At 42.0% G+C, this 27,537-nt stretch overlaps 1 protein-coding gene across 1 annotated transcript; it reads left to right on the top strand.

Annotated features, from left to right (window-relative positions):
• Nucleotides 1–2,817: 2,817 nt before the first annotated feature.
• Nucleotides 2,818–5,813, top strand: LOC124046904 (heterogeneous nuclear ribonucleoprotein U-like protein 2). Its single transcript, XM_046367673.1, has 2 exons — nucleotides 2,818–5,370; nucleotides 5,506–5,813. Exons 1-2 carry the CDS (start codon nucleotides 2,818–2,820, stop codon nucleotides 5,620–5,622), a joined length of 2,670 nt encoding a protein of 889 aa, XP_046223629.1. The 3' UTR covers nucleotides 5,623–5,813.
• Nucleotides 5,814–27,537: the final 21,724 nt, after the last annotated feature.

Genomic DNA, 27,537 nt, shown 5'->3' on the forward strand with positions numbered 1-27,537 from the left:
ATCATTACAAACTTTTTATGAGGAAATCTACTTGAAATTTAATTTGTATAGTTGAAGTTACATACAGGTTTGGAGCTAAAAATGAGGACAAAAAGGAGGTTATTTTCCTGGTGTATTCTCCCCTTTGGTAATCTTAATGATGGAAGTTGCAGGAAGTGGACATTGATTGTGGTACAGACCAAGGCTTATTTTTTTTCTGGATTCATTAGCAAGTATGCCAAGTTAGAGAAAACATCAAAACATTTGTTGGTTACCCACACATATGGCGTCCTTATGCTTGATTTATTTTTTCCGTTTTTTTATAGTGGACTAAATAGAACATCTGTACAATTGACATCTTGTTTTGTAAGTCTGAAAATCTGAAATCTGAAAATCTGTATGGTAAAGGGAGCACAGTAACACATATATAAGAAATATAAATTATTATTTTTTTAGCTTGGGAACCCACTGATGCGAAATCCTTGAAATCACTGTAAAAAGCCATTTTTGTCAGAGTTGAAAGAATATGTAACAAGTTCAAACAAAATGAATCTAGCTCCAGGTCAGTTTAGAAGGTGATGGGCCTGATCTACAGTGCATTTGGAAAGTATTCAGACCCCTTACCCTTTTCCACATTTGGTTACTTTCTAAAATCGATTCAATCATTTTTCCCCTTATCAAACTACACTCAGCAGCCCATAATGAAAAGTAAAAAACTGAAATATCAACACAATACCCCATAATGACAAAGCAAAACATGTTTTTAGATATTTTTGCAAATGTATAAAAACCGAAATATTATATTTAAATATTCAGACCCTTTACTCAGTACTTTGTTGAAGCACCTTTTGCAGTGATTACAGCCTCGAGTCTTCTTGGGTATAACGCTACAAGCTTGGCACACCTGTATTGGGGGAGTTTCTCCTATTCTTCTCTGTAGATCCTGTCAAGCTCTTTCAGGTTGGATGGGGAGAGTCACTGCACAGCTATTTTCAGGTCTCTCCAGATATGTTCAATCTGGGCCACTCAAGGACATTTAGAGATTTGTCCCGAAGCCACTCCTGCGTTGTTTTGGCTGTGTGCTTAGGGTCGTTTTCCTGTTGGAAGGTGAACCTTCACCCCAGTCTGAGGTCCTGAGTGCTCTGAAGCAGATTTTTATCAAGGATCTCTCTGTGCTCCATTCATCTTTCCCTCGATCCTGACTAGTCTCCCAGTCCCTGCTGCTAAAAAACATCCCCACAGCATGATGTTGCCACCATCATGCTTCACCGTAGGAATGGTGCAAGGTTTCCTCCAGACGTGATGGTTGGCATTCAGGACAAAGAGTTCAATCTTGGTTTCATCAGTCCAGAGAATCTTCTTTCTCATGGTCTGAGAGTCCTTTTGGCAAACTCCAAATGGGCAAACTCCTTTTACTGTTGCGTGACTTCCGTCTGGCCACTCTACCATAAAGGCCTGATTGGTGGATTGCTGCAAAGATGGTTGTCGCTCTGGAAGGTTCTCCCATTTCAACAGAGGAACTCTGGAGCTCTGTCAGAGTGACCATCGGGTTCTTGGTCACCTCCCTGACCAGGGCCCTTCTCCCCTGATTGTTCAGTTTGGCCGAGCGGCCAGCTCAAGGAAGAGTCTTGGTAGTTCCACATTTCTTGGGGACCTTCAATGCTGCAGAAATGTTTTGGTAACCTTACCTTTGCCTTGACTAAATCCTGTCTCAGAGCTCTACGGACAATTCCTTCAACCTCATGGCTTGGTTTTGGCTCTGACATGCACTGTAAAATGTGACCTTATATAGATAGGTGTATGCCTTTCCAAATCATGTCCAATCAGTTGAATTTACCACAGTTGGACTCCAATCAACTTGTTGAAATATATCAAGGATGATCAATGGATGCACCTGAGCTCAATTTCGAGTCTCATAGCAAAGGGTCTGAAACCTTATGTAACCTTATGTAAATACGGCATTTTTTTTTTTTTTAGCAAATGTAGAATAAGAAAAAGTAATTTTTCGCATTGTCATTATGGTGTATTGTGTGTAGATTGATAAGGGGATTTAAAAAAAATCAATTTTAGAATAAGGCTGAATACATTTTAGAATAAGACTGAATACTTTCAGAATGCACTGTAAAAGCAGATTCAACCAGATTCAAGTTTACATTTTAGGACACCCTCAGCATCAAGTCTATAGACATGAGTGAAGTAGATGACTAGTCTTCCAAGTAAGAAAATACGTTTCAAGCCCCAATATGACCCACAACTACCTGTACTTCATCAACTTTGTCCGTGATCTCTATTGCAAATGACTCCTCATACGGAGGGAGCCTGTGGAGGGAGCCTGTAATCACTTTTCTGTGTAAACCCACTTTTCCATCACATTAGCCCAGCTGGTCGCTAGTAAATGCTTGAGGTATGAAGGTATTTTACGGTTGAGGGGTTGGAAGTAAGGAATGAGTCAGACTATTTAATAGAAGAAGAAAAAAAAACGAGTGGAAAATGCATTGTTTACTTTTCAGAAAACAGGTGCAAGGGGACAAAACAAATGCCTCTTAAACAACAGCAGTGAGGGTGTATTTTCCACAGTAATCGGTTATTATTAGGAACTGATCTATCCACCACCCTTGTAGTCCACCCACTTCCCTCCAGCCACATCAGTATTAATTGACTACAGTGTCATGCATAGCACATTTGATGTTCAGCAGTCTCTGGGTGTGTTTTGGTTCGAGCAGTTGCTTTCTTTTGCTAAAGTTTTTATATTTTTTTACTGCAGAACAATCATTTGGAAGCTCATGAGGTAAAGTAACGTTTTTTACTTGATAAAAGCAACGCACATTTCAGTGGAAAATGAAACTGTCAGAAGTCAAAAAACTAAAAGTGGCCAAACTACGAGTCATGCTCAAAGAGCGAGCACTGGACATCAAAGGACTGAAGGCAGAACTCGTTGGGCGTTTGATGTCAGCTTTCGAAGCTGAATTGCAAGCTCCAGAATCAAGCGATCTTGGACAAGACAAGGGAGTCCCTGGTCTTGGAGAAGAGTCGAAGCCACAAGATGACGATTCACCCAGAGCATCCACAGTGTTAGCGATGGAGAGAGAAGTCCCTCTACCGGGCGAGGAGGCGAAAGCCACTAGACACGATGGAGACGTTGCAGGCGCCGCAAGTTCAGAGATGATGGTGAGACCTAGAGCTGATTGTTCTCCTATCGGTGCAGACACCGAGGCACTTGCAATTTCAGCAGCCAAACTTGATAACACGTCAACAAGTCAGTTGGAAGACGTGTGTGTAATCAGCACTTTTACCATGAGCCCGTGTGCAAAAACCACGGCAGACAAAGAAGGATTGATGGAGCAGACCTCGTTAAATCAACAAGTAGAGCAACAGAAACATGTCACCCAAGAAGAGAGCGCTCAAGAACAACAGGGTGAAGGAGAACATGCACACGGAGTCTCCAAACGGACTGCCACACAGGAAGCAGAGGAGGATAAAACGACATCAAACCAGCTAAACACAACAAGCATGAGCACCAGGCCCATTAAAAACACATTTAATACATCACAGATATCACGGATAGACATCGTGTATCAAGACACAAGTATGTTGGTTGTTGGGCAGTCTAAAGAAGATCATGCAGGATCAGCTGTGCAGAACAGAGTTGAGGAGGAGGACAGTGTTTCCATGGTGGCCCAGAGAGGGAGCAGCACTGCATCCAGCCTCAGCCTGGGATCTGTGGCCAGTGACCAGACCAACCAGGACACCGTGTTTCACATCGACAAAGACGAGGAAAATAGGTCTGGAGGTGGAGGGGAGAAGCGTGGGGTAAAGAGGCCTGCTCAGGGTGAGAGAACCAGAGGCAGGGCCTACTACGAATTCAAGGAGGAGATCCAGTACAACAGGGCCAAATCCCCACCGCCTCAGCCTGAGAGTAATGGTGTTGATGCCGAGAAAGACGGAGGGCGGGTCAGACTAGACTCCTACGGCGGTGACCTGCACTTTGAGGTGGGCCGGGACGGCTGCAGCGGCCAGCCAAGGTTCTGGGAGCGTTGCCCTCTCCTGTGGTCTGGATGCAGACTGACACACGGAACTCACCAGGGGAGGGTGGGCTTCGAGGCTATGTTTAAGAAAAAGCTGGTGTCTCCATCACTGGACTCTGAGGACCCTGAGCACCATGGTCTGAGACTGGGCTGGTCAGTGGAGCGTTGGAACTCCAACTTGATGCTCGGTGACGAGGACTTGTCTTACGGTTACGACGCTAGGGGCAGAAAAGTGACGGCTGGGAAAGAGGAGGAGTTTGGAGAGCCCTTTTCAGAGGGCGATGTCATTGGCTGTTATGCTTCTTTCTCTAAGGAGGAAGGAGTTGAGCTCTCCTTCCATAAGAACGGTCGCCTTATGGGAATGGCGTTCCACCTGAGTCCGGCTGCTCTCTGCGGTTCTGTGCTGTACCCCCACGTCCTCTGCAAAAACACCTCTATCACCCTCAACCTGGACCCCACGTCTCCCCCCTGGTACCCCAGCCCTGCAGGGTACACCCCCCTCTCCTCCCTGCCTGCTGGACAAAGGCTCAGTGCCCCAACCCCACCAACCTCCAAACTGCAGTGTGAGGTGTTGATGATGGTGGGTATGCCAGGGGCAGGTAAGACCCACTGGGCCAGGGCTCACATGAAGCAATACCCAGAGAAGAGATACACCCTGCTGGGCACCGCAGGCCTCCTACCCTGCATGAAGGGGCAGGGTCGTAGAGAGAGCAGGCTGCAGCAGGCCTCTCAGTGTCTCAGTGAGCTGATCAAGGTGGCGGCTCAAACTCCACGCAACTACATCCTGGACCAGCCCAACGTCCACCCCTCAGCTCAGCGCCAGAGGCTGCTGTGGTTCGTGGGTTTCAGGCGGAGGGCGGTGGTGGTGTTCCCATCTAAAGAGGAGTGGAAGAGGCGTCTGCAGGAGCAACAGGAGGAGGAGGGGGACAAGATCCCTGAAACGGATCTCCACAAGGTCAAAGTGAGCTGCACTCTGCCAGAGCAGGGAGACCTGCTGGAGAAGGTGCTGTTTGTGGAGCTAGCCAGAGAGGAAGCACAGGCTCTCTTGGAGGGGTACAAAAAAGAGTCAAAAAGCCTGCTCCCCCCTGTCCCCTCCGCCCCCAAACAACGGAAGAAACCCCGCGTCCGATACAATAACCCCCATAGCCTCGGACTTCAGTCTTATCACCTTAACAAGACCAGATTTGGAAGGATGGCCACGCAAGACTATAACCCCACTAAACCCCTCATCAAGGGCCGGATGGACAGGGGGTACCATCCAGTGGCGGCTGGTGACTTGAGAGGTTGGGACCGCACATGGTTCAACCAGGAGCAGCCATACCCATATGGTCATCAGCAGTACTGGACACCACAGCAGCTCAGACATGATGAACCGTTCAATGGAGCGAACTACCAGTACCGCAGCCATGACTTTAATCATGAAGCATGCAGGGAGTACAATAGACAGCTAAACTACAACAAACAGCTAGAATGCTACAGACAGGAAGCATGCTACAGACAGTGGAATCAGAGTTACCAGGACTATTACGGCAGCGAGAATCAGGTTTACCAAGACCAGGACTACTATGGTAACAGGAACTACGCTTACGATAGTTACCGTTACCAGGGTTACTGTTAAACATCTAAAGAGATCAGCAAATTCTGCAGGTGGTTTTATAAAGATTTACTATACAGGTTATATCTTACATTATCTTACAGCATTTGTATGCAAAGTTGGGAAATATTGTGCCTAAGTGTCAAACATCAAGCAACGTTTGTATGGAGTTTGTAAGTCGCTCTGGATAAGAGCGTCTGCTAAATGACTTAAATGTAAATGTAAATGTAATGTTCACAAGAACTGACTCATGATCTAATAAGAGTCCAATGTTTAGCCTGTGCCATGCTGTAAACATAAGCTACATAAGCTACACACCTTACTCATATTTTTGTGTGCCGCCCAGTTGGCACGGGATCCATCCAACCAACCCAGCTCCTCTTCTTTTATGCCCCCCACGGCGATTGGCACGGGCCACTGGCAGCAGCCTCAGCCACTCGCTGGGTTGCTGGAAGACATGCGTCAGAAGGCCCAGTGCACCTGGACCTGCTCTGGGACTCACAGAAGGTGTTAAAACACCAGGAGCACTTGTCTATTCCAGCAAGAGAGAGAGAGAAGGAGAAAAGAAGAGGAGAAGGGGAAAATGAGGAAGAAAAGAAGACAGAGCAGGGGAACAGTTGCAAACTTCAAATTAAAGTGAAGACTAATGTCCCTGTCGTGAACGTTTTAAGAGCATGCGACTGTTTTTGAGGCTGCAGTGACGTAGTAGCTTGTGAAAAAGACAGTTTTTTTTTTTAGGTTGCACTTGTGGCAGGTTATGTGCGATGTATCAATCTGGAGATTTATTTTGTTGTAAGGTAGGCTAGAATGTATGTCATCTACTGCTGACTAATTGATGATGAAACAATGTAACCTACAAAAAAAAATATAATAACACAAATCTTAAAGTAAGGACAAGTAGTAGCTTACAAGTGATTGAAATGATCAGAAATCATACCATTTTGGTGGAACATAGGCATTTACTTCTTTCTCCCTCTTATTCTCTCTTGCTTTTTTCTCTGTCTCTCACTCCATCTTTTTTTGTGAATAATCTATTTATAATGTGTTCAGACAAGAGTATTTGTATTGAATCCCATATAGGTCTTAACCCATAACCGAAAGACAAAGCAAGTGCCCAACCAAACACCCTTTTGCCAAAATAATAACATTATTTGACGCCTGTCATGGTTTTTTTCTGGCAACAAATGCTACCTACAGTAGGTATATGTGTAGCTTGAACTCCCTACAGATGTGGTTCTAGATTCTGACCTCTTGCTGAAATGAGACAACCGTGGTAATGGTGTAACTTACTTGAAACCCCACCCTGACACAAAGCAAGTGTGGTATAGTATTCCTCTTGAGCTTTTCTCCGCCTTTGGGAATTATTCAAACGTCACACCACCAGTACACTTCGTCGCCACAATTGTACAAATGGTACTTTCTCTTGCTACAGATGAAATATATATTTTAAACCCTCTAACCTCCTCTGTCAAAAGCACATGCATTTTAATATGCCCCCTGCATTGCAAGGAGGGACTCTGGGAGAGGAGAGGGACAATTAGGCTGTGTGGGATCCAACAGGCATTTAGAGAGCACTTGTAGTTTTGTGGTTTTTACAGTATCTGACAAAGGGAAGCACAATAACAATGCATGATTACCCATTAGTTAGTAACACTTTAAACCATTATCATGAGTATGATATGATATTGCATTACAAGACTGCACCAATTTGTAAGTCGCTCTGGATAAGAGCGTCTGCTAAATGACTTAAATGTAAATGTAAATGTATTTCTCATAAAGTGATTATCAGCCATTTGAGTCCACTGCCACCAAAAGACTGAATGCATTATGAGTTGCTAAGGGCTTATGCATGCTTATAAATGACAAGGCATTATATTGTTGGGATAAAGTTAATGCTTAATACAGAGAACTGAGAAAGCATTAAGTCATAGTAGAGTCTGTTTTTTTTAGTTATTGAGGACTAGAAGCGAAGTGCACCCAAAAGCAACTCCAATATGTGCTGAATCCATAATAGGACAGTCATACATCGGTCCTGATAGAGATACCGTAAATATGTTTGTTTACACTGCTTAAATAGGTTTGCCACTCTGTACACTGTTTCACTTGCACTCAATACCCTCACACAGTTGCTCACGTCACATACAATAGGCTGTCTCTCTTCACTGATGGGCCATGCCTACCCACACAAAAGTGCTCACACACAAATAATGATAATTTTGGCAGCTCTAAAAAATGGAGGACATTTGATCCATAGCATTAGGGATTCCCAATGCAATACCCCAATGAGATGTTTTGGAAAAGGGAAATCCAACTCACAATATCAAATGAGTCAATCATTGATTGAATCATTTGAGTAGCCCGACTCATATGCCTTCTATTACCGATCACGAATGAGTGAGAGGCTGAACCAAAATGCACAATTTCATTAAAGGCACCTCTTTGATACCAATGCATGGATAAATGTAATATGGGGAGTATGCATGCAGTTCTAGTGCTTGGATTAACCACAGAGGGGTAGAGGAAATTTGGCTTACAATTATTTCCTATTATCTTTGTGTGGAAAAGCAATTTGGCACATGGAACATAGAGTCACCATGAAGCCAGTCTCCTCTGTGTGGGAATACAGAGGTCAAAGGTTACGACCATGGCTGTTGAACTTGTTGCCATTTTCATCCATATCTAAAGGACTACTGCTATTCCTTTTGGACAATGGACTGTTTCTTTATTACACGTTGGCTTCTCAGTTGCCTTCCATGCAGCATATGTTTAGAGTATGTACAGTATGCATGTTTGGATAGGGGTCAATGATTCTATTCAACCATAGGATGGAATTTACATTCATGAATGGTGTAAATTAATTCAGTTGATTGAGAGAGTTGAAACTTCCCAACTGTGGTGTACATTCTGACAACAATGGTCATGCTGATACTAACGCATTTCCACAGATGTCCCATCTCAGCAAGAGGCCTTACAGTGTAGAATGATGCATAATGTCCAATGCAGCCCAGCTTGAACAAGCCCATGGGGATAAAATAAGTGTGTCTTACTGTCTCATTTCACTGTAGTTGGTGAAAATCAATGATAGATTGAGACACTCCACATGGGGGTGCTATGACATTATATGGACTTCTAGGATAGTCCTCAATACAAGCTAGATGGACGTCTTTACCCTTCTGCCAAAAAAACCTGGGTAATCCACAAACCCACTGTTGTCACAAATTCACAGTCACACCGGCGAGAATTATGTCCAATGGAAGTTACCCTTTAACTTTTATTCATACCAGTAACACTACATTTGCACGCTCTGAGATGGAGAAGACTGGCAAATGCCTCATGGTTTTACGACATGTCTTAGAATGCTTAACCCCCAGAAAAAGAATCTTGCAGCAGGGCAAGATTAGTCCTATGTCTGCCGTGATGATGTCATGAACCAGTACTGTAATGTTTTTCTCTTTCTCTCCTACTTGTTTGGGTTTCAACCACATCTGCCTGTCTGGAAATGTTTCAAATGTAAAAAATATCTGACAGAACAACATAATAATAATAAAAAAGGGGAACCCGATAAAACACAGACTTCTGCTTTATGATTCTTCAAGATGCCTGGGGAGTGATTTGGTGACCCGCCTTTGTCACTTGTGGATGAGCTTCCTCTCCTAATTGACTGATCGGTTGCTGCACTCCTTTTCCTCATATCCCCCAAAATTCTGAGGGGCCAAACAAGGTCGTCATTTACATTTATGGAAAGATGACTCTAGCATGTGTTTCCTTCCCTCCATCGTTCTGTCCTTGTTCACCCGATCCAGCAACAGCTAGACAGAGTGCAATGGGGATGAATGGAGCCTCCTCCTTCGTAATGTTAGGTCCCGATTATCATTCAATGGTCTCCTCTCTTCTTCTGTGTAACCACTGATAAATGAAAGGACTGGATAACATATTGCTCTCATCAAGAATACCTTTAATTTCAGGAAGAAAGGGGAGTAGATTTTCCACAAAACTGCACAAAACAAAAAAATATTGATGCAAGAATTGTCTTTTTACTGTCAGAAAAATGGCAGGGATTGTAAAAAAAGTTCACTCCATGTGGAAGTATGCTACTGTTGTCGAGAGCTTCTCTGTAATGCAGTGGCAACAACACTAGTCTATCCTCACTCTCCTATTTTCCAACAAGTGGCCATCCTAATCCTAGTTGCTGTCTCCTGCAACTATCAGCAGAGTCAGGTCAGCAGAGGAGAGGGCAGACAAGCCACCTGCTCAGCCACCGCTGCAGTCTCAGATTAGGGTAGGGTGAGGGCTGTGGGCAAGGTGTGCATGGATGGATGATTCATCCATCCTGCAGGCCTCCTTCTTTCAGGAATCTCACAGCTGTGATTGCTACTGACCCGTTGAGTGTGTGGGTGAATGTGTGAATGTGAGTGCAAGAGATTGTTTACATGTGTGTATTTGCCATGTGTGTATGAGGGTGTGAGCAAGGGTCTGTGGGTGACTGTGGGTATGTGTAGTTTATAGGTATGTGTGTATGTATGTACTATATGAGAGAAAAACAGAGAGAGCACAAGTCAAAGAGCAGAGAGTCCAAACTACTGCCACAATCAAATGGCCCAAAGTGCAGTGTCAACCTGACAAAACCTGCATGTGGGTTCGCTGCCTGTCAGTAAGGAAAACACAATGCTAACAAAATTACCTTCATTCTTTACCCCTCTGCGTGCATGACATGATGTTAACCAATTTGTTTTACTTTGCCTGAAGGATAACCGAAAAGCGGATTCACACACGGTATACTAAGTGTTCCAAGATGTCAGGGACGCTCTATAAATCCACAAAGTTTTTATTTCTTTGTTACACTCCAATGGCCAAAATAGTGAGAGGAACCGACACAGATATTAGAAAATGGATTGGCTGAATTAACTAGTTACATACTGCTTAGCATACATAGATTATGGTTATTAAATGTATGGATAGTGGAGAGAAGGGAAGGATTTGGTACCAACTGGGAAAGGGACAAGGGAGACGCTTAGTAGACTTTTACGGCATCCATATTAGGAAAATGAAGACTTCCTAATATGGATGCCGTAATTAGGTATTGTATTGGGGGGTGTCAAGAGGTGATCTCTCCTTCTTCCACCCCAGCTGCCATTCAACCTCCCCCCCATCGTTTTTTTTAAAGATTGCCAATTGGTCAGGGTCAAAGCCTTGGTATTTTTATTATTTACCATCTCCAAGGCTGGCGTAATACATAATAACAAGGAGCGATACCTTTTTATGTGAACATAAAAAAATAACGGGGGTGTTTGAATGACATCATGGCTCCTTTTCTTTTCCCCGAAAAGTTCCCCTGCCTTGGTTTGGTTAATGAGATAATGGCTATGTATGAGGACTGTCCACCGAATAAGGTAATCCAAACCACCTTTGTTATTTTGTTTATGATGATGAGGGTGCTGGTTCGGCAAACTGACCCAGTAACTAGGTCTCTCTCCTCATGAGGTCATGCCAGGTTTAAAGAGTGCGCTGTGTGCCTTTAAAGGGCCTGGGCGATTGCTTGCCGTATTGCTGCTGCTGCGGGTTTTACAACAAGCAGATCTGTGTATCACACCTGTTTGTTTGTTTTAGCCACGACTCTCGTTAGGCTTTGCTTTGGAAATGCAGGCTTACTTACTTTTAATTGTACACTGCATGGAATAATACCCCATGGAAACAACAATGCAGTCATTGTTGAAGCATTTCGGTGCACAAGCCTGCTGGTTTATTCAATCAAATTTCAATCAGATGCCTAGAAACGCAGGAACCTAGGAAGAAACCTAGAGAGGAACCAGGCTCTGAAGGGTGGCCAATCCTCTTCTGGCTGCGCCGGGTGGAGATTATAACAGTACATGGCCAAGATGTTCAAATGTTCATAGATGACCAGCAGGGTCAAATAATAATAATCACAGTGGTTGTAGAGGGTTTTGATTGGGTAATGTTTAAAGGGGCAAATCTGGCAGGAGAATCAAAAACTGAGGTATATGGTCAGCCTTGACAAATTGATTTGGAAAATGACCTGAACTTTTTATGTGTCACATTCTGACCATAGTTCTGTTATTTTATTCTTTGTTTTAGTATGGTCAGGGCGTGAGTTGGGGTGGGAAGTCTATGTTCGTTTTTCTATGTTGGTTTTTGTGTTCGGCCTAGTATGGTTCTCAATCAGAGGCAGGTGTCATTAGTTGTCTCTGATTAAGAATCATACTTAGGTAGCCTGGGTTTCAATTTTGGTTTGTGGGTGTTTGTTTCCATGTGTGTGTTTGGGCCACACGGTACTGTTTCGGTTTTTTAAATTCACATCGTTGTTTATTGTTTTGATTCAGTGTTCAGTGCTTTCTTTAATTAAAATCATCATGAACACATACCACGCTTTGGTCCGATCCTTACTCCTCCTCAGACAAAGAGGACGATATCCGTTACAGTATGGCAATAAAAAAAGAGTAACAGTCTTTGCATGTTGTTGGTTACTGCCATGAGGAGAGAAAGACCCCAATTCAATATATTTTTGTCGGGACTCTCCTCTTCCCTCTCCACCTCCCCTGTCGGAAGACACAAGAGGGGAGAGCACTAAGGCAGAAACATGCCGGAAGGGTTTTTCTTAGCTTTCAACTGTCCAGCAGATTCTGACAGGAGACAAGGAGGAAGGGAAGCCATCTTTGTACTATCTGGTGCGGTCATAAAGTGGTCATAAAGAGTTTAAAAGAGGTCACTAAAGAAGTTCCAAGAGGTCAGCAATGTTCAATGAGATCACACTGATCTATTTTAAGGTCACACAGGGCTCGTCTGAAACTCATAGAGGCGACACTTTGATTCAGATCCATGTTCACACACATGTTGAGAAAGTTCGGTTAAGGCTTGTGAAACAACTAACAGGCAGCCAGAGCAGTTTCTGTCCAGTTTAATGGCTCGATATGGTGAGGCACGGCTCGATTGCCAGAAACACTTGTTTCAATCCCCACAATGAACCCAAGTGTTTTTCAGACTGCATTAAAGGATAAAAAGTAATCCTTCGGCATCATTACCTTCTATTTTTGTGGTCCAGTTATTATTTCTTGGGAAATTAACATTGCGTTCATGAATACACAGTAATTGCTTTTTTATCAGGTGATTAAGACTATCTTCAGTTCATGAGCTACATGATGTAGGAATTCTGAGTATTGGCCCATTTTGAAGACCTCACTGGGATTCTGTTTGAACCCAAAATGGACCTTTAATTAAGCCAAAATACAGTATGGCAAGCCTTATAGTAACACGTTTAGTGTATTTGTGATATCACTTACAGTATGCACTGCTGTTGTATTGGACCCTATATTCACAAACCATCGTGAAGTACTGTAGTACAGAGACATCAGAAAGTATTCGCACCCCTTGACTTATTCCAGATTTTGTTATGTTACAGTACAAATTTGAAATGTTTTGTCACTGGCCTACACAATAATTATGTTTTTTGACATTGTTACAAATTAATAGATATTTTTTAACTGAAATGTCTTGAGTAAATAAGTATTCAACTCCTTTGTTATGTATGGCAAGCCTAAATAAGATTAGGAGTAAAAATGTGCTTAACAAGTCACATAATAATTTGCATGGCTTCACTCTGTGTGCAATAATAGTGTTCTGCATGATTTTTGAATGACTCATCTCTGTACCTCACACATAAAGATAATTGTAAGGTCATTCAGTTGAGCTGTGAATTTTAAACACAGATTCAACCACAAAGACCAGGGAGGTTTGGGTAAAATGGTAGATGGGTAAAAATACAAAAAAGCAGGCATTTAATATCCCTTCAAGCATGGTGAAGTTATTAATTACACTTTGGATGGTGTATCAATAGACCCAGTCACCACAAATATAAAGGCGTTCTTCCTAACTCAGTTACCGGAGAGGAAGGAAACCGCTCAGAGATTGCACCATGAGGCCAATTGTGACTTTAGAACATTTAAAGAGTTTAATGGCTGCAATAGGAGAAAACTGAGGATGCTAGTTACTCCATAAGACTAATCTAATTGACAGAGTGAAAAGAAGGAAGCCTGTACAGAATCAAAATATTGCAAAACATGCATGCTGAAGTAATACTGCAAAAAATGTGGCAAAGCTTTTGTCCTGAAAACAAAGTGTTATGTTTGGGGCTAATCCAATACAAGACATTACTGAGTACCACTCTTACTGTATATGCTTGTAATCGTTAAGGACTGGGGAGTTTTTCAGTATAAAAAAAGAAACGTATTGGAGTTAAGCATAGGCAAAATGATAGAGGAAACCTGTTTCAGTCTTCTTTGCACTAGAGATATGTATTAGTGCTTTATTTTTCATGTGTTTTTTTTTCTCCACATGACAGAGTATTTTGTGTTGATCGTAAACAAATACTTACAATGAAATCAATTTTAATCCCACTTAGTAACACAAAAAAATATTGAAAAAGTTGATGGGTGTGAATACTTTCTGAATACTTTCTGAATGCACTGTATGTGCTAGGCTTATAGTTAGAGCTACCGCTTTCAAGGAACGGGACATGGACATTGATGCTTACAAGAAAGCCCGCTACGACCTCCGACGAGCCATCAAATCCATCAATATAGGACACTTGTCGGATGTGTCAGGGTGTGCAGACTATTAGTAAACTGAAATAAAATAATTAACAAACCCTTTTGGAAAAACTAGAACTATTTGGAAACTATTATCTTTGACTTCAAAACTACTGTGGGGCAAAAAGGTATTTAGTCAGCCTCCAATTGTGCAAGTTCTCCCACTTAAAAAGATGAGAGGCCTGTAATTTTCATCATAGGTACACTTCAACTATGACAGACAAAATTATTTTAAAAAATCCAGAAAATCACATTTAGGATTTTTAATTTATTTATTTGCAAATTATGGTGGAAAATAAGTATTTGGTCACCTACAAATAAGCAAGATTTCTGGCTCTCACAGACCTGTAACTTATTCTTTAAGAGGCACCTCTGTCCTCCACTCGTTACCTGAATTAATGGCACCTCTTTGAATTTGTGATCAGTATAAAAGACACCTGTCCACAACATCAAACAGCCACACTCCAAACTCCACTATGGCCAAGACCAAAGAGCTGTCAAAAGACACCCGAAACAAAATTGTAGACCTGCACCAGGCTGGGAAGACTGATTCTGCAATAGGTAAGCAGGATGGTTTGAAGAAATCAACTGCGAGAGCTAATATTAGGAAATGGAAGACACACAAGACCACTGATAATCTCCCTCGATCTGGGGCTCAACGCAAGATCTCACCCCGTGGGGTCAAAATGATCACAAGAACGGTGAGCAAAAATCCCAGAACCACACGGGTGGACCTAGTGAATGACCTGCAGAGAGTTGGGACCAAAGTAACGAAGCCTACCATCAGTAACACACTACGCTGCCAGGGACTCAAATCCTGCAGTGCCAGACGTGTCCCCCTGCTTAAGCCAGTATATGTCCAGGTCTGAAGTTTGCTAGAGAGCATTTGGATGATCCAGAGGAAGATTGGGAGAATGTCATATGGTCAGATGAAACCAAAATATAACTTTTTGGTAAAAACTCAACTTGTCGTGTTTGGAGGACAAAGAATGCTGAGTTGCATCCAAAGAACACCATACCTACTGTGAAGCATGGGGTAGAAACATCATGCTTTGGGGCTGTTTTTCTGCAAAGGGACCAGGTCGACTGATCTGTGTAAAGGAAAGAATGAATGGGGCCATGTATCGTGAGATTTTGAGTGAAAACCTCCTTCCATCAGAAAGGGCATTGAAGATGAAACGTGGCTGGGTCTTTCAGCATGACAATGATCCCAAAACACACCGCCCGGGCAACGAAGGAGTGACTTCGTAAGAAGCATTTCATGGTCCTGGAGTGGCCTAGCCAGTCTCCAGATCTCAACCCCAACGAAAATCTTTGGAGGGAGTTGAAAGTCTGTGTTGTCCAGCAACAGCCCCAAAACATCACTGCTCTAGAGGAGATCTGCATGGAGGAATGGGCCAAAAATACCAGCAACAGTGTGTGAAAACCTTGTGAAGAGTTACAGTAAACATTTGACCTCTGTCATTGCCAACAAAGGATATATAACAAAGTATTGAGATAAACTTTTGTTATTGACCAAATACATATTTTCCACCATAATTTACAAATCAATTCATTAAAAATCCTACAATGTGATTTTCTGGATTTTATTTCCTCATTTTGTCTGTCATAGTTGAAGTGTACCTATGATGAAAATTACAGGCCTCATCTTTTTAAGTGGGAGAACTTGCACAGTTGGTGGCTGACTAAATACTTTTTTGCCCCACTGTATATGCATCGTTATCCACTCTGACCTACCTCACAGTAGTCCCCAAATCTCAAACATTGTTTTGACAACCACACACAAAAAAACACTTAAAAATGTATTCACCTTACTTAACCAAATGGTGAATCACAATATTAATTGAGCAGCACCACAGTGACTTGGAGAGTTTGGCAATCCTGGGCTGCCTATTACAGGAGGTGACATCAGAGCCTAACTATGCATAGCCATGTTGTCTATATTTACTTTATCCTGTTACTGTTACTAATCACTGTTTGTTGGGCTTCCAACATTGACAGATCATTCAGTCAGATTACTAGAAATTGTAAACATATAGTAATGTAACCCTTTGCCTTTAGTATGTGCCCCATCACCCAAATTCCAATTTCAATGTACTACTCAGATAGGCCTTGCAGTGAAAATGCATGACTGCATCCACTGTTGAGCACAGTTGTCTGGAAAGGCCTTTAGGTTATCACGGGTTGCTCCAACACACAATACCCCTATCTAGGTTAGGGCCATTTTCAGTATATAAACGTTGTGGAATGTTGCAGATAGAAATGCTGTGAATCGATCAGACACGATTCCTTTATTCTACACGTCAGAGAGGAATGTTTGTTCTCTTTCTGAACTTTTACAACATTGTGCCATGCAGAACACAGCACTGTATTCAGCTTGAGAAACCCCTGTTTGTGTTGATGCTAAGAAAACCTCATTTAAGATGATGCTTGCTGAAAAAATTAAAACAACCGCAACAGCCCTTTCTACTCTCTACCCTTTAGTGATTTTGTGGATTGCGCCATATTATTCCTGCCATGCCACTACGCGATCCAAATGCTAACAAGGCCTTTGCTGGCCGCATGTGAAGAGGGGTGCAACATTGCATTAATCCGAGGCATTGGGGGAGACTTTAGTGTGGTTTTAATCTCCCGCTGCTATATATTTTCCCCTCCAAAACAGGCTTGACGTTTTAATGTGTGGATCTTTTATTGTGGACTATATTTTGTTCCACACTTTATACATTCTTGGCAAACAGTGCCCTCCCCCTCAGGTTGCCGTTGGCAATGGAGTCCACTCTCAATTTAGGCGGCAATATTCTAAAGCTTCTTGCTTTACCGTATCTATGATTCAAAATGAAAACACTTAAAAACTGGTTACGCTCAAACCAGGCCCCTGTTGTGTCACATGAAAACAATTGGAGTTTTCTAGCGCAGAATTCACTGAGGGGCCTCGACTGGATATTTCTGCTATACTTTTGGAAAATAACATAAAAACAAAGGCATAAAAGTGATGGCAACGAATAAAAGAATAGAGTATAAAAGTTTGCAAAGATCATAGCTGTCACACCAGCATTAATAGCAGTGCCTTGAGTGAGTGCTAGAATCCTGCTGCTGCCTTGGGCACTTGCCACACACACACACACACACACACACACACACACACACACACACACACACACACACACACACACACACACACACACACACACACACACACACACACACACACACACACACACACACACACACACACACACACACACACACACACACACACAAAGAAACACACACACACTGTCTCTCACTCTCACACAGTTACGCTGCTTCAAAACCACCACACATCATTTGTTAACTCATTCTCTCTCATATGTTAAAGGGGAAGTTCACCCAAAAACCTTTCTGGGGCCTTGATAACACTTGCCTGGACTTCAGTCAGTACCCCAGACAGTGTTAAGTTCCATTGCTTGAGTATATCGATCTTATTTTTTACATCAAAATGCAACATTTCCGATTACCTCAGTCGGGGTCTAAACTTCTTTTTGAGAGTTAGATTAAGGATACACAAGGTGGTAATTTCGAAATCTTGTTATGCCAGTCACTTAGACAATGTCAGCAAAAAAAAAATGATTGATAAATTAGTCTAGCCAGCTATCTAAACTTAGTAATCATGGTTGAATTACAGACTCAGGGGGGGGGCATTGACTTTGTTAGTTACTCTCAATCAGATAAACACTTCTCTCCACCCTTTGACAAAATTGAATTGCAGGAAATTAGCTGTAAAACCAACAAAATTTCACTTAGGTCCCCCAAAAGTCTAAGGCTGGCTGGATGTGGGTATGCAGACCTGTGAGGCACTGTGGTCCCTCATGATGAGTTCAGATATTTTCTGTGGCTCCCACCCCCATCAAAGTTGCCCATCCCTGTTCAAGAAGATTTTTAGACATCAGGTTGTGTCAAAGTTCAGTATGAAGGCTTTGGAAAAACAATTGTTATTATCCTTGAATTGTCATTCTTTGTAACTTATTTTGAACATAATGTTGCTGCTACTGTGTCTTATACCCGAAAAGAGCTTCTGGACATCAGAACAGCGATTACTCACCTCGAACTGGCCAAATAAGGATATACTGCTTCCCTGAGACCAGGCCCAAATCCCAGTCATTCGCAAGAAGAAAATACAGAAATACAGTGGGTGGAGGTTGGGGTGCCTTGTGAGAATTTGTTGGCGAATGGGTAAACCGCCTCTACCATCCGTTCTATTAGCCAACGTGCAATCACTGGAAAATAAACCGGAAAATAAATTACGATCAAGACTGTCCTACCAACGGGACATATAAACTGTAGTATCTTAAGTTTCACAGAGTTGTGGCTGAACGATGACATGGATAATATAGAGCTGGATGGGTTTTCCGTGCTTCAGCAGGACAGAGCAGCTACGTCTGGTAAGACAAGGGTGGGGGTTTGTCTAATTGTCAATAACAGCTGGTGCTCAATGTCTAATATTAAAGAACTCTCGAGGTATTGCTCGCCTGAGGTAGAGTTGCTCATGAGAAGCTGCAGACCACACTACCTATCAAGATAATTTTCATCTATATTATTCGTAGCCATCTATTTACCACCACAAACCAATGCTGGCACTAAGACCGAACTCAATGAGCTGTATAAGGCCATAAGCAAACAAGAAAATGCTAATCCAGAAGTGGTGCTCCTAGTGGACTTTAATGCAGGTACTTTAATGCAGGTAAACTTAAATCAGTTTTTCCTCATTTCTACCAGCATGTCACATGTGCAACCTGAGAAAAAAAACTCTAGAACACCTTTACTCTACACACAGAGAAGCATTATTCTTTACATTTTTTATTTAACCTTTATTTAACTACGAAAGTCAGTTAAGAACAAATGTTTATTGTCAATGACGGCCTACACCGACCAAACCCGGACGACGCTGGCCAATTTAGCGCCACCCTATGGGACTCCTAATCATGGCTTTTTGTGATACAGCCTGGAATCGAACCAGGGTGTCTGTAGTGACGCATCTAGCACAGATGCAGTGCCTTAGACCGCTGTGCCACTCAGGAGTAAGTGGTGCAGCATCATCCCGGGTTTGGCCTGTGTAGGCTGTCATTGAAAATAAGAATTTGTTCTTAACTGACCGAGTCAGACCGAGTCTGACTCGGTTTTAATCAGACCACCATAGGCCCTATGCCCAAGAAAGCAAAGGTAACCTGCCTAAATGACTGTCGCCCGTAGCACGTTGGTAGCCATAAAGTGCTTTGAATGGCTGGTCATACAAAGCTCTCCCTTGCCCTCCATTTGGCAAATATGACCGTAACTATATCCTCCTGATTCCTTCTTACAATCAAAAACTAAAGCAGGAAGAACCAGTTACTCACTCAATACGGAAGTGGTCAGATGACACGGATGCTACTCTACAGTACTGTTTTGCTAGAACAGACTGGAATATGTTCTGTGATTCATCCAATGGCATTGAGAAGTTTACCACCTCAGTCACTGGCTTCATCAATTAGTGCATTGACGACGTCGTCCCTACAGTGACCGTACGTACATATCCCAACCAGAAGCCATAGATTACAGGCTAAAGTCTAGAGCTGCAGCTTTCAAGGAGTGAGACACTAATTTGGACGCTTATAAGAAATCCCACTATGCCCAAGTGCACCTTGTGCTGGTGATGATAAAAGGCCACTCTAAAATGTGTAGTTTGCCACACAATACAATGCCATAGATGTCTCAAGTTTTGAGGGAGGGTCCAATTGACATGCTGACTGCCGGAATGTCCAACAGAGCTGTTGCCAGAGATGAACTGCGTTCATCCACCTGCTCGCCTGCTCGCCTCCCTACCACTGAGGAAGTACAGTTCCCGCTCAGCCCAGTCAAAACTGTTCGCTGCTCTGGCCCCCCAATGGTGGAACAAACTCCCTCACGACGCCAGGACAGCGGAGTCAATCACCACCTTCCGGAGACACCTGAAACCCCACCTCTTTAAGGAATACCTAGGATAGGATAAAGTAATCCTTCTCACCCCCCCCCCCTTAAAAGATTTATATGCACTATTGTAAAGTGGCTGTTCCACTGGATGTCATAAGGTGAATGCACCAATTTGTAAGTCGCTCTGGATAAGAGCGTCTGCTAAATGACTTAAATGTAAATGTAAATGTAACCATCAAACAGGCAAAGTGTCAATACAGGACTAAGATTGAATCCTACTACACTGGCTCTGACGCTCGTTGGATGTGGCAAGGCTTGCAATTTATTGCGGACTGCAAAGGGACACCAAGCTGCGAGCTTCCCAGTGACGCGAGCCTACCAGACGTGGATCACGCTCTCCGTAGCCGATGTGAGCAAGACCATCAAACAGGTCAACATTCACAAGGCCGCGGGGCCAGACAGATTACTCTGTGTACTCAGAGCATCCGCAGACCAACTGGCAAGTGCCTTCACTGACACGTTCATCCTCTCTCTGACCGAGTCTGCAATACTTACATGTTTCAATCAGACCACCATAGTCCCTGTGCCCAAGAAAGTGAAGGTAACCTGCTTAAATTATTACCGCCCTTAGCACTCACATCGGTAGCCATGAAGTGCTTTGAAAGGCTGGTCACCATCCCCATCATCCTGGAAACCCTAGAGACCCACTCCAATGTGCATACCGCCCCAACAGATCCACAGATAACACAATCTCAATCGCTCTCCACACTGCCCTTGGAAAAAAATAACACCTATGTGAGAATGCTGTTTATTGACTACAGCTCAGCGTTTCACACCATAGTGCCCACAAAACTCATCACTAAATTAAGGACCCTGGGATTAAACACCCTCTGCAATTGAATTCTGGACTTCCTGATGGGCCGCCCCCAGATGGTAAGGGTAGGTAGCAACACATCTGCCATGCTGATCCTCAACACTGGGGACCCTCAGGCGTGCGTGTTTAGTCCTCTCCAACACCATCATTATGTTTGCTGATGACATAACAGTCAACGATCAAAGACAACAATGAGACAGCCTATAGGGAGGAGGTCAGATACCTGGCATTGTGGTGCCAGGACAACAACCTTCCTCAACATGAGCAAGACAAAGGAGCTGATCGTGGACTTCTTGACATCCAGGACCTGCCAAGCTTCCTGCCATCCAGGACCTACAGTGGGGAGAACAAGTAATTGATACACTGCCTATTTTGCAGGTTTTCCTACTTACAAAGCATTTTGAGGTCTGTCATTTTTTATCATAGTTACACTTCAACTGTGAGAGACGGAATCTAAAACAAAAATCCAGAAAAATCAAATTTTTGTGGGTCCAGCAGGTGTATCTCACTGATCATCCCTAAAGCCAACACCTCATTCGCCCACCTTTTGTTCCAGTACTCTGCTCCCTGTGACTGGAACGAATTGCAAAAAACGCTGAAGTTGGAGACTTTTATCTCCCTCACCAACTTCAAATATCAGCTATCTGAGCAGCTAACCGATCACTGCAGCTGTACATAATCTATTGGTAAATAGCCCACCCATTTTCACCTACCTCATCCCCACAGTTTTTATTTATTTACTTTTCTGCTCTTTTGCACACCAATATCTCTACCTGTACATGAACATCTGATCATTTATCACTCCAGTGTTAATCTGCAATATTGTAATTATTCCCCTACCTCCTCATGCCTTTTGCACACATTGTATATAGACTCCCCTTTTTTTCTACTGTGTTATTGACTTGTTAATTGTTTACTCCATGTGTAACTCTGTGTTGTCTGTTCACACTGTTATGCTTTATCTTGGCCAGGTCGCAGTTGCAAAAAGAACTTGTTCTCAACTAGCCTACCTGGTTAAATAAAGGTGAAAAATAAAAAATAAAAAGTAATTAATTAGCATTTTATTGCATGACATACAGTGGGGCAAAAAAGTATTTAGTCAGCCACCAATTGTGCAAGTTCTCCCACTTAAAAAGATGAGTGAAGACTGTAATTTTCATCATAGGTACAATTCAACTATGACAGACAAAATGAGAGAAGAAAATCCAGAAAATCACATTGTAGGATATTTTATGAATTTATTTTATGGCTGCAGGGGCAGTATTGAGTAGCATGGATGAAAAGGTGCCCATTGTAAACGGCCAGCTCCTCACTGTCAGTTGCTAATATATGCATAGTATTATTAGTAGTGGATAGAACACACTCTGAAGTTTCTAAAACGGTTTGAACTATGTCTGTGAGTGTAACAGAACTCATATAACAGGCAAAAACCTGAGAAATTCCACTTCCTGTATTTTTTTTTTCTGGGGGTGGCAGATCTTCAACCAAGCTCTCATTGAAATTACAGCGAGATATGGATGAGTTTTCACTTTATACGCCTTCCACTAGATGTCAACAGTCAATAGAACTTTGTCTGATGACTCTAATGTGAAGGGGGGTCGAATGACACAGGAAATAGTCACCACTGCCACGAGTTGACCATGCATTCACCATGCGCGTTCACAGGGGAAGCACCTGCGTTCCATCGCTCATTTGAAGTCATTCTAATTCTCCGTTTCGAATTTTATGCAAGGTATATGTTAACAACATTCTAAAGATTGATTCAGTACATCGTTTGACATGTTTCTACTGACTGTTACGGAACCTTTGGACATTTCGTCACATTATAGTGGATGCGCTTTATGACTTTGGAATTGTTTACCAAACGTGCTAACCAAAGTAGCTAATTGGACATAAATAACGGACATTTTCGAACAAATCAAGCATTTATTGTGGACCTGGGATTCCTAGGACTGCATTCTGATGAAGTTCAAAGGTAAGGAAACAGTTATCATGTATTTTCTGGTTTCTGTTGACTCCAACATGGCGGCTAATTTGGCTATTGTTCTGAGCGCCGTCTCAGATTATTGCATGTGTTGCTTGTTCCGAAAACTTTTAAAAAATATGACACAGCGGTTGCATTAAGGAGAGGTCTATCTATAATTCCATGTGTATAACTTTTATTATCATCTACATTTATGATGAGTATTTCTGTTGAAACGATGTGGCTATGCAAAATCACTTGATGTTTTTGGAACTAGTGAATCTAAATAGCCAAAGTAAATTCAGATAATTTGATATAAATATGAACTTGTATTATGTAACATGAAGTCCTATGAGTGTCATCTGATGAAGATAATTCAAGGTTAGTGATTCATTTTATCTATATTTCTGGTTTTTGTGAATGCTATATTTCACTGGAAAATGGCTGTGCTTATTGTGGTTTAGTGGAGACCTAACATAATCGTTTGTAAGTGCTTTCGCTGAAAAGCCTATTTGAAATCAGACACTTTGGTGGGATTAACAACCAGATTACCTTTCAAATGATATAAAACACATGTATGTTTTAGGAATTGTAATTATGAGATTTCTGTGGTTTGAATTTGGCACCCTTTATTTTCACTGGTAGTTGTCATCGAGCCCGGTACTGGGATTGCAGCCATAACAAGTTCATTTCAACCAGCGGAGAATGTGAAACGCTTTATTGAAAGTTCATTATCCAGGTATTATAAAAACATAGTACATGTATTATACAAATTGTGATTGTAATATTATACATACAAGTCCAATCTGTACTTCAATGCACATATGGTGTGTATTATAAAAAAAGAGGAAGTGGGGAGAGAGGTGTAGAAGACAGAGGGAAAGAGGTAAGAGCAGAGGAGTAGGGAAGACAGCATTTAATTAATGAACTACAGTGCTACCCTAATATTCTCTCAGGTTATTACAATTATATAGTGTCTCTAGCAGTGTCTCTTAACCAGGCTTAGGCCCCTAGTTGGCCCAAAGGTTATCTAAAGAGCAGGTGAGGTGGCGATGACGTGACTGGTTTCCTCTCTCACATCAAAACATACCTGCAGACGAGAGACAGATGGATAGAGAGAGAGCATGTTTAAGCCTTGATTTTTTTTATTCTAACATGGTCAGTCATCATAATCATCAGGAGGTGAAATGCAAAACTGACCTTGGATCATTAACTCTGGGACTACTACATCTCTATCTGTATTTCAATGTAAAGCATATCTTTAATAATACTGCCTGTTGACCCGACCAAGTGACCTCTCACTTATGATCATGCTGTGCCCTCTGTCAGCTAATTCAGATGCAGGAGGGATTCACCAACAAATCATGATTTGAAAAAAAGCTGATATAACTGTGTGTGTTGTTTCACCTGTGGCTACAGAGTACATTATGCTGAAAAACAGACACATGAGGACAAACAATAGAAGATAATGACTTTTACATTATCAGATCACAAATGAATACCACTTGAAGCTTGATGATGACTTGATCATTTGAATCCGTTGTGTAGTGCTAAGTCAACAGCTGGTAAGGTGTTAGGTTCACCTCTGTACTTAAAGGGTGATTATTCCAACTCTCTGCCCACAGACGAGGTAGGAACACATATCCCACACAGGTGAGGTGGATAGAATTCGGCAGGTCTAGCCTTCTTCCTCCAAACTGTGCAGCAAGTTGTAATTCTGACATATAACAGCACTCCAAACATCTCTCCATAAGTGTTCCATTAACATCTCTGTGGTCCTGTGGCCTTCCTCCATGAATAGTGAACACTGAGGTGGGTCTGAGGTTATAGAAGTGCAAGTTGTGTGTCCCTCTGTGAGTAGTTACTGACTGTTTGTGACGCAGACACCTATTTGAGTGTACCTGAAACATTTAAATATAGAGGGCTATGTGTCTCACTACTTGGTTATTGCAAGGCTAACCCTCAGGGAAATCATGATTTGGCAGCAACAGGGGCTTGATAGTCCAGTGAAAATGGCTGAGTGTTTATGTGGTGTAAATATGAATATTAGTACCTGCCATCTTAAGGCTTTTTAATTAATGCATGTGAGACAGGTTCCATGTACAACAAGACAGGAAGAGAGAAAAAGAACACAGAGCAGATTATTACCTCTGGTTACGGATAATTTTTGCCAGCAATAAAGCTTCCACGGCCTATTCCTCAGACAGTGAACGAACATACATCTGGCAATATCTACATTTTTGTCCCCTTGATCAGCCTGCACTCTGAATGTAAAGAAAATAGCTTATTTTTTGTTGTTATGAAAACAATAACTGAGATATGACATTTGAATCTAAAACAGAAGATGTCATTTTCAGGATTCATCAATAAAGCACAAAAATCTTAACACTAGACTGGTATGGTGCTTGTTCATTAGGTGGTGCAATATGCGTACAAAATAATATACATTACCTTCCTTGAAAATCCATCTCTCCAAAGATGACAATGTTGTATCTTGTAAACAAGCATTGGAATTAAAAGTGAAATGTTTAACTTATTAACCTGATTCATTGTTATTGTATTACCAGTTGATGAAGAACAACTCCCTCACTAACTTTAATGCGTCAGCTGTCAGAAGCAGCTTACCGATCGCTGCAGCTGTACACAGCCCATCTGTAAATAGCCCATCCAACCAACTACCTACCTCATCTGCATATTTGTTTTTCTGCTCTTTTGCACATCAGTATTTCTGCTTGCACATCCTCATCTGCACACATATCACTCCAGTTTAAATTACTAAATGGTAATTACTTCGCCACTGTTGGCCTATTTATTGCCTTACATCTTTACTTCATTTGCACACACTGTATACACATTTTTCTATTGTGTTATTGTCTGTACGTTTGTTTATCCCATGTGTAACTCTGTGTTGTTTTTGTCGCACTGCTTTGCTTTATCTTGGCCAGGTCGCAGTTGTAAATGAGAACTTGTTCTCAACTGGTCTACCTGGTTAAATAAAGTTGAAACAAAATTGTAAAAAATAATTCTGGCAACAATACCTGCACCATCTACATGCTGGAAAGACTCCCTAACTTTTCGCCATTGTACACAATGGCCCATTACTTGGAGACTTCCTTTGATCATTCTAAAGCCCTGACTTTCTGGTCAAACTCTTCATCTGACATATATATATATATATATATATATATATATATATATATATATATATATATATATGCCATTTAGCAGACGCTTTTATCCAAAGCGACTTACAGTCATGTGTGCATACATTCTACGTATGGAATATCAGAATAGCATTCCCTGACAGACATATTGTGTTCTTTCATTCTTCTGTACACTGTCATGAAATATGATTATATATCGACTATGAAACAAATAGGACATGGCCTGCTTATGAGTTGACATGAAAAAAGTTAGATGAATTTTACTGAAAATGGAGAGAACAGGCATTCGGAGCCACATGTTTTTGGTTAGCTTGAGAATAATAATTGCATGATTTATCATTCTATGGTATTTATGTATCTATGTAATATAGTACAATGGTATGAACTGACACTGAATCGTAAGAGCTAACTACTAGCTATGTAGAAGATGGATGGAAGAACGCGCAGTGCTGCATACCTGAGATGCCATCATCCTTCGTAGGTGTCGGATATGATTTATTTTGTGTTGGAAAAAAGGCTCAACTATAAAGATCTGGGTGTAGTGGGTGCGAAGTCAGGAGCTGGAAGCAGAGAGTACCGGGTAGTGCAAACGGTGAACATAAGCCACCCCACAAAACACAGGGCGCACACAAAACAAATGCCCCAACACAGTGACTTAACCAGTCCAGCAAAAAAAAAAACGAAATGGGAAACACGTTAACCTCAAACGTGCACCCTAGTCACACAAACAATCCTGCATAAAGAGCAGGTGGGCCTACTGATAAACATAGCCCAACTAATCAGCCCAAACACAAAACAGGTGAAACCAATAAACAGAAAGGGGGGAAAAGGATCAGTGGCAGCTAGTAGGCTGGTGACGACGACCGCCGCCACCCGAACAGGAAGGGGTGCCACCTTCGGTAGGAGTCGTGACATGAACCGTATTGGTTGTAGCCAAACTGACACAAAAAAATGGCCAAAAGCGAGGGTGGTTGATAGCGAAATTAAATTGGAGTTCTGTTTTCAAATACGTTTTTTGTTCTCTAAATATTTTTGGGGAATAAAATGCATAAAGTTTTGCGCTCTATTACTAGATGTTTGATAGCATTTTTATTTTTACTTTGAAGTCTCGTTTTTGCTTTCAGAACAATTATTTTTGATTGAAAATAAAAAAAGTTTTGCTCTCGACAAAAAGACACAAATGTACCTCCATAGCATAGAACAATTTGCCTGTGACTAACCAGACTTTCATACAAACTTGCTATGCATAATTCTTGATGCACAACCGAAAGTGCTACCATATCCTGCCAGTATGCCCACAACTGAGCCACTCAGGCAGAGAATGATTCGTGAAAGAGGGTGAGGAACAAGATGGGATTTGTTGTAAGTTGGGGAGGGGGGCTAATAGCTGACATTAGACTGTTCAACCTTTAC

The sequence above is a fragment of the Oncorhynchus gorbuscha genome, linkage group LG10 (assembly GCF_021184085.1).
Source record: "Oncorhynchus gorbuscha isolate QuinsamMale2020 ecotype Even-year linkage group LG10, OgorEven_v1.0, whole genome shotgun sequence".
Classification (NCBI taxonomy): Eukaryota; Metazoa; Chordata; class Actinopteri; order Salmoniformes; family Salmonidae; genus Oncorhynchus; species Oncorhynchus gorbuscha.